Source organism: Leishmania mexicana, chromosome 3 (assembly GCF_000234665.1).
Source record: "Leishmania mexicana MHOM/GT/2001/U1103 complete genome, chromosome 3".
Classification (NCBI taxonomy): domain Eukaryota; phylum Euglenozoa; class Kinetoplastea; order Trypanosomatida; family Trypanosomatidae; genus Leishmania; species Leishmania mexicana.
The window spans coordinates 136,027-144,171 of NC_018307.1; the positions used below are offsets into that span (position 1 = coordinate 136,027).

At 64.8% G+C, this 8,145-nt stretch overlaps 2 protein-coding genes across 2 annotated transcripts; both read left to right on the forward strand.

Annotated features, from left to right (window-relative positions):
• Positions 1-516: 516 nt before the first annotated feature.
• LMXM_03_0440 (putative 60S acidic ribosomal protein P2) lies at positions 517-849 on the forward strand (the record flags this gene model as incomplete). The annotated part of the gene is made up of 1 exon (XM_003871663.1): positions 517-849. One exon carries the CDS (start codon positions 517-519, stop codon positions 847-849), a length of 333 nt encoding a protein of 110 aa, XP_003871712.1.
• A 1,144-nt stretch (positions 850-1,993) lies between these two features.
• On the forward strand, positions 1,994-6,751 carry LMXM_03_0450 (conserved TLD domain protein; the record flags this gene model as incomplete). The annotated part of the gene is made up of 1 exon (XM_003871664.1): positions 1,994-6,751. One exon carries the CDS (start codon positions 1,994-1,996, stop codon positions 6,749-6,751), a length of 4,758 nt encoding a protein of 1,585 aa, XP_003871713.1.
• Between the last annotated feature and the right edge of the window lie 1,394 nt (positions 6,752-8,145).

An 8,145-nucleotide genomic window follows, 5' to 3' on the forward strand; every position in this document is an offset into this window, starting at 1 on the left:
CAACCGCCACCACCGCCGCCGCGGACTGCGTGACGGTTGAAGTGTCCGCACACGTTCTTCTTCCTGATCGGTGCGGCCATCAGCACTCCACCCACTAAGAGGTCCTCTCGTGTCACCATCGCATCTTCGCTTCTTCGTTGTGTTTTCTTTCGTCATTTCACCCCACCCACGAAGCCCCGATAAATTCGAGGACGGCGGCGTGCGCGAGTTCTCCGGCAGCGCAGTGCGACGTCCACGCATGCCGACATGGAAGCCTCTCTGAGAACCTCGCTCGCGGGAGGGTGGAGGGATGCGTGCGCGCCCCTCTCTCGATGTCAGCGCAGGTGGCTCCACACGGTGATGCGCAGCCTTCTCGATGTAACCGGCCCTCATCATCTCTCGCTCTCCCCTCCCCCTTCCACTAAATACGGATCTCTCTCTCTCACTATCTCTGCTCGTAATGTCTGTGCCCCCGCCGCACCCGCACAAGCACGTCATCACAGGAACACCTTCCTTAGGCACTGTCCATCAATCACCATGTCCGCTGAGACCCTCGCGTGCACGTACGCCGCGCTCATGCTGAGCGACGCCGGCCTGCCCACCTCGGCCGAGAACATCGCCGCGGCGGTGAAGGCCGCCGGCGTGGAGATGCGCCCCACCCTGCCCATTATCTTTGCCCGCTTCCTGGAGAAGAAGTCTGTGGAGACTCTGATGGCGGCCGCCGCCGCACAGGCCCCGACGGCCACGTCCGCCCCGTCTCCGGCGGCCGGCGCTGCCTCCGCTGCAGCGGCCGGCGGCAAGGTGGAGGACAAGAAGGACGAGCCCGAGGAGGAGGGCGACGACGACATGGGCTTCGGTCTGTTCGACTAAGTCGATCGACGCGTGATGACTGACATAGGCGAGCACATGGTTGTCCGCCGCATGCTCTGCGACACCCGGGCATGCGTGCGAGCGCTGCCTGCCTGCATGCGTGTGTGTGTGTGTGTGTGTGTGCGTGTGTCGTTACTCTCTTTTCTTTTTCGATTTTATTTACGCGCGCGTTTCCCCTTCCTCTGCGCGCCCCAAACGACACAGACGACCCCGTCCGATGGCTCGCACCACCAGCGCTCGATCCGCGGGCGAAGCGGATCGCGAGCCAGCGAGCGTGAGCGTGAGCGAGCGAGCCGTTGGCAATCGGAGGTAGGCGACGCACCCCACCTTCGAGATTTTTGAGGGGGGCGCGGGGGCAGGGAGGGTAACCGTGCTGTCTTCTCTTGCGAACCCTTCCCGGCAGCTCGCGCTGCCTCCGACCCTCCCATCCCAACCTTGACTCACGGCTTCGACACAATGCTGGGGCTGATGTGGTAAAGTCAGGCGCACGCTCGCCTACACAACTGTGCGGGTGTGTGCGCGTCTCCAGCTCTACTGATGTCGCCTCTCCTCTCCTCTGCTCTCCGGTCTCGCTCACATAGGTCTCACCGATCACGACCATCACGATCCACTATACCGACACACACACGCACAGCGGGCGGAGCTTCTTTATAAACTCTATTCCCTCACGCATCGGACGCTGGCGGACGCCTGCTGCGCCGTCGCTGAGCCAGTGTCATCGCGTGCAGCACACACACACACACACACCATCACCACCCGAAGAGGGGAAAAAAGTGCACTGCTCTACACCATCGCAGGCCGCTCGCGCAGACGTCAAGGGGCCTTCCCTGGACTCACGCTGCAGCACATGGAGCGCCCGTCAACCGGCGCAGCCGGTGGTGACGCCGCCGAAACCGCGGCAGTGCCACCGGGCACCGCGGTTGGCGGCAGCCCGCTCAGTCCGGCTTCCACGTCCACCGCGTCCCCGCCCCCGGTGGCCGCCCCGCTGACCGACACGCAGCTGCTGCAGCTTTCGCTGTTGAACGCCGTCGCGTCGGCGGCAGCTGGAAGGGCAACCGTTGCCGCGAATAACTACGCCCTCGTCATCAAGATCATCTTTCGCAAGTGCTTCCTGCTGGAGGAGCTCGTGTTGCTGGCGCTGGCTATGGGCTACGAGACCCGTGAAGCCTTGCACACGGCTTCTCCTCACGTCGCCGGCGATGACGACCGTAAAGGCAGCAGCCCCGACGACAGCGCTGCAGGGGCTGGTCCGCACGACTGTCCGCCCTCCACTGGTGTAGCACATGAGCAGCTGGTGGATCCGCTGGCAAGCGTGGGCAAGCTTCTGCCGCCTGGCTTGGACGAGGATGACTACGACGAGGAGCGCATGTACTCTGAACAGAAGGAGCTACGTGACCAGCTGTATCGGCATCCGCATGCCTTGACACCACCAGTGGCACGGGACGGCGCCGATATCGCCTCTCCGGTGTCATCGACCAGCCCTACTCCACACGACTCGACACCAGGGTACGACGCAGCAACCGCACGGTGGCTCGCCTGCCTGCTCGCCAAGGTGCACCCAGATGCGCTGCCGATCGCCACACTGGAGAAAATCTGCAAGTTACCCCTGACGGGCTCACCGAACGCGGCAGCATCATCACCTGCACGCGGCGGGGCAGCTGCTCGCCGGCAAGCCACGAGCACTACCTCCGCGGCCAGCATCGGCAACTGGCCGTCTGCCACTGGAGTGAACGACTCTCCGTCGACAAGCACCGTTACCGCCTTGCCTCTGCTGCCCTCTCTCAAGTCGTCGCCAACCTCATCGCCGCCCGGCGCGGCATCGCCGATGGCCGCTGGCGGGCGAAGGGACATGCCGACTGGCAGTCCGAACAACAACGACGGCGCCGCCGCCGCCCCCGCAGCTGCTGCTGCTGCGCCCTTCTCCTCCGCCTCGTTATCACTCCTGTTCGCCACCCTCCTCTGGGACGTCGCCTGCGCCCTGTGGAACGAGGGCTTCATCGAGGACGCGCACCACTGGCTCTCCGTCATGGACGTGCGACGGCTGTGGAAGCTCTACAAAGACGTGTGCCGCGGTGGCCGCCATGAGCAGCCGTCAGCGCCGTCGCCGTCATCGATCTTGGTCGTCAGAGAGCCCCCCGAGGAGAGCGTGAAGAGCGGCAACCGCGCTTGTGCGCTGAGCTGGCCGGCGGTGTTGGCGGAGAGCTGCGCCGCAGACGCGTCGCTGTCCGCGCGCCGGCCATTGCTGTCATCGGCAGCGACGGAAAGCTCATCAGGAAACACCGGCCAGACTATCAGCTCCAGTGGTGCGCAGCAGGAGCACGCCGTTTCTAGCCCAGTTGCACCACAACCTCGACAAGGAATCCTGCTCTCCGCCCTTTCTCAGGTCGGCGGGCCGCTGCCCATGACCGACTTGGCCGCCTGCTTCACAGACCCGGCAGAACTCGAGGTCGGCAACGTGGACAAGGACGCGGTGACGGTTGCCGCGCAGTCGAGGACGGATGAGCGCAATGTGGGAGGCGACGCAGCAGCGATGCATGCAGAGGCACGAACGGCTGCACTCGCCAACTTTGTCCGCCGCCTTGCACGCCGCACGAGCGCGCTGCGTGACCTCTGCGGGCTCATGATCGCCTGCGAGACAGCCGAAGATGTTTTCTACGTCCTGTACGCACTGAGCAGCGCTCTTGCGACCCAGCAGTGGAAGTACGACCAGCAGCAGGAGCGACAGCGAGCGGACGAAGCGGCAGCTGCGGCCAGAGGGGCAGCCGACACAGCGGCCGAAACGACCACGACTACTACGAACGGCGGGTTGTCTGAGCTGCTCATCATTGCGAACCTCCTCATCGAACTCTTCATCACGAAGCGGGCCCAGCAGCTGCTGTTGGAGGAGGGTGGACTGGACGAATTCGCTTCTGGTATCGCCACCGCACCGTCGCCATTAGCGGCGGACGGACGTGGGGGTGGTGCGGAAGATGCATCGCGCAGGCTTTCACGTCAGCAGCAGCGGCGCACCGACCGTGCCATTCGCCGCGCGTGCGACGAGGTTGTCGGCACCTTCACGAATGGGCGCTGCCTCACCCTCTACGCACTTGAATCCTATGGCATTCCTCCCCCGTGCAACGGCGACAGCAACACCGCGGAGGCGCAACTGTTGGCACCTGAGCTACCCTACGTGCTCGTGAGCAACGTGCTGAGCAGCACCCTCAACTACTCCACCCGCTACCTCTTTAGCAAGGTGTACCACGGCGTGATGGGGTGCCGCAGCCGCGCCCCTGCAGAGCACCATCAGGAGGCTGGGATAGGCACCCCATCACCATCATCTTCGGCAGCAGCCGCGTCCGTCCAGAGTCATCCGAACCGCACACGACGTGCCACAGATGCGGAGAAGGAGCGCCGCCGCGCATGGACGATGCCGCCTGCTGCTGCAGCGGTGTCGCCACAGAGGACACCACCATCGCACGCACACGCCCCACCAGCACCGGGATCCACGACCATCACGGCCTCTGTGCAGAGCACCGCTGACGAGCTCTTCGGCCTCGTGAAGAAAACAGCGATGAACTGGCGCGACCTTGGCAACTTGGTTCACCCCAGTGTACCCCCGCAGCCACGCAGCAGTGACAACTGTAACTACGGCTGTAAGCATCACCACCAGGACGTGCGACCGTCCTTCAGCATGGCCGATGCGCCTGGCGGTGATCCGCTGCTGAGGCGGGAAGGCGGTGGTGGCTATGCAGAGCGTCTCGCCGCCGCGCGCCGCGAGCATCACGCGGCCGCGGGGGACACCAGCAGCAGCAAAGAACGAGTACAACTCGGAGAGGCAATGCCGTGGTCGGCGGGATCACCAGCGACGGTCACCAGCAACAGCAGCAGTTTGGCGGACGCCAGCAGCACCAGCGGCGCCTACCGCGGCGGAGCCGACAGCGACCCACCGTCTACATCGCCTCCGGGCCGGGGTGGTCGAAGCCGCGGGTGCGCGCTCAAGACGAGGGGTGTGGGGGCTGCGGAAATTATGCTGCCGTCCTCCTCGTCCGTCGCGGTGTCGCTGTTGGCTGAAGAGAACGAGTTCACCGCCCTCGCCGACGCCGTTGGCGAACTCGCCCCCGCCCCCGCAGCGCCCGCGACGGTGGTGCACACGGCAGCCGCCCACCTCCAGAGCCGATCTCCTAGTGAGGCCGTCAGTCTGCGGCTACTCGCACTGCTGTATCGGTACCCGCAGCTGCACACGCTGGAGCCGGTCACGGCGAGCCACGTGGACCTTGTAGCGAAGGAGCTGAACAAGGTCCTGCACATCCTACAGACGGCGATGCGGGGCCGTTTCGGCGATGGGTGGTGGCTGCAGTGGCGCTCACGACGCGAGGGCGAGACGCAGCGCTGCTACGCACGCGCTCTGACGGATGCACACCGCGGCGGCTACCCCCTCAGCTTTCCGGCAACGGCATTGCCATCGTCTTCCTCAAGGGCTGCAGGAGCACCTGGCGCTGCGGTGGTACCACCGGGGACAATAGGCGTGTCCGCGGTGCAGCCGGACCCGTCCCTGCTTTTTGCCGGCGCTCGGCCTTGGCACGCCCCCGTCAAGCATGAGCAGGGTACGGTGAACGCGTGGGGGCTAGACCCGGGGTGGTATCATGGCATACCCCCGCCGTCTGCGCCGCCACCGTCCTCGCGGGCACACACGGTTCTCTCCGACCTGTGGTGCACGCACACCTTGATGATGCCGAAGGACGAGGGGCTGCGAAAACCTCTTCAAGGTCTGAGAGGGCACTTTACTGGCGCCACTACTTCGCCAGCGCCGTCCAGGGCAACGGCAGCCGCTGCGACAGACACCGCGTCTGTGTCCGCGGCAGCGATGCACGGTGACGCGCAGGGGACTGGGATGCTGCTCGATGTAGACTGGGATATCCCGCCAGCCTACACGCCCGACGTCTCACTCGACTTCTCAGCCTTCACAATGACGTCGGTGGAGACGCAGGAAAGCACGCGGCAGCTCGTGGAGTCTCTGCAGCAGCGAGAGCAGGCGCGTGGCGACGACGGTGACGGCGGTGACAGCGGTGACGACTCCGCAGATGCGCCCGGCGTGTCGGTGCTGTCGCGTGCGTGTCGGCGGCTGCTGCACAGCGAGCTCCCACTGCTGCAGCAGTACAGCCCGTGGCGCGTCATCTACAGTACACGGTTGCATGGCATTAGCCTAAGCACGCTCTTCGCCAACTGCCGCCGTGAGGCGGAGCGCCAGGCCCTCTCCGGCTACGCCGCCAACTCTGCACCGTCCCACACGCCGTCGGACTCTAAGCCGATGCTGCTCATTCTGGAGTTGCCGTCGTCGACAACGCTACAGTTCTCCGAGGATGACGCCGGCGTGCAAGAGGCCTGGACCCACTCCGGCACGCCCTCCTCTACAAGTCACTCGGATGCGCACAGGCGAACCGATGGCGGCGGCGGCGGTGGCGTCCACCATCGCCACAACAAACTCTTCGTTGGCGCCTTCCTCTCCGACTTGCTGCGGCTCGAGTCGCGGCGGTACTACGGCAGTCAAGCCTGTTTTGTGTTCCAGCTGCTCGTGCCTGGCACTGTTGGAGGCGAAGCGACCGCGTCCGGCGCGCCCGCTGCCTCGGCGGGGCCGCAGCTCCGTGTGCACCGCGCCACTCGCAGCAACGCGCAGTACATCAACTGCCGCACCACGTCCATCGTGATCGGCGGTGGTGCGGGTGGGAGCAGCATCTACCTTGACAACACCCTCTGCCACGGCGCGACAAGCGCGTGCGCCACATTCGCGTCGCCGCCGCTGAGCACCTGGGTGTCGACTCCGCGCGAGGCGGCCGGGGACGGCGCCGATGGCGAGAGCGCCATGCACAGGCGGCAGGAAAGCTTGTGCGTCCTGAACGTCGAGGTCATTGTGATGGACACGTAGGACGTTCTGCGAGGGCGCGTCTTCGCACCTCTCTCTCTCTGCGGCTGTACGTGGTACTGTGGGTACCATGCCTGCACGTCCGTGATGCGGAGGGCCCACCAACCCTGTGATGGCCATCGCTATCAAGACGAGGGCTTCGGTTGTTGTTGTTGCTGTTGTTGTTTTGTGCTTCTTCCGTCACCCTCGTCACCCCAGCATCACCAGCACCTCTCCGGCCTTCTCTTCTCGCTCTCTACACTTTTTGTTCGCGGTGCTGCCCGTGTGTGCGTGTGTGAGTGTGGGGGTGTCTGGGTGGGCGCGGACATGCATGTATGCGGACGAGGGTGTGTTGCTCGAATGCCCCGTCGCTGCTTGCCACCGGTTGGCTTCGGCTCCTCCTCCCCTTTTCCTTTGCTCTGCAGCTTCTTGTTCTTGGCTACTTGCTTCTCGCCCATCCACCCTCCCGCTTTCTCTGCATCCGGTGCGTGTGCTCGGCACGAGCGGCGTTGACTCTCGCACGTGCGCTTGCCTGTATGCCTGCGCGTTGGGTACGGAGTCAAGCCCGGCGCTGTGCGCGACGAGGGGCCACAGCACACACACACACACACACAAACATCATGCCCATCGGCTGCTGGGTCGGTGTGTGTGTGTGTGTGCCTGTCTGTCTGGGCCTGCGTGTCGCCGGGTCGATACCCCCCCCCCTCCTGCTCCTCCTCCTCCCCGCCACTTCTCGTACTCCCTCCGAATGCTCCCTATGCACGCACTCTCTCTTCCTCTGCCTCGTTGGCCTTCTCTGGTCTCCCTCACGCACGTGTGCGCGTTACCCCCCCCCCCTCATCCACCCTCATCTCGACGCGCACCGAGGCAGCTCTGCACACACGCACAGACATTCTCTCTCTCCCCTCCCCCACGCGCACACACAACCCCACACATCACACATCCTACCGGCGAAACGGCACACAACGGCGAGAGAGCGCGCGCGCGTCGCACAGCCCACAACCCGATAATATCAATTCTTTTTTAACGGAAGCGGAACGAATTAGGTAGCTTGGCCACCACTGGCTCGTTGGTCGGGGTCCCCTTATCGGTCAATCTCTGGCGGGGGTTTGACGGGCTGAAGATTGCGAGCCCTCTCATCTTCTCCCTCTTCCTCACCCCACCCCACCTCACCCCACCACCACCGCCATCCTTGTCAGACACCTCACATCCCAGCAGCCGTTTCCTTTGGCGAGAACCGCAACAGTGGCCGCGTCGGTGTCCTCGTCCGTTTTGGTCACTGCCAACACCGCTCACGACCACACGACCACAACACCAGCCCCCCCCCGCGCCGCTCCGATACACGCACACCACACAGCACACACGCGCAGCGGGCCGTCACGAAGCGGTCGCCCGCCCCCTCCTCCCTCCCTCCTTCC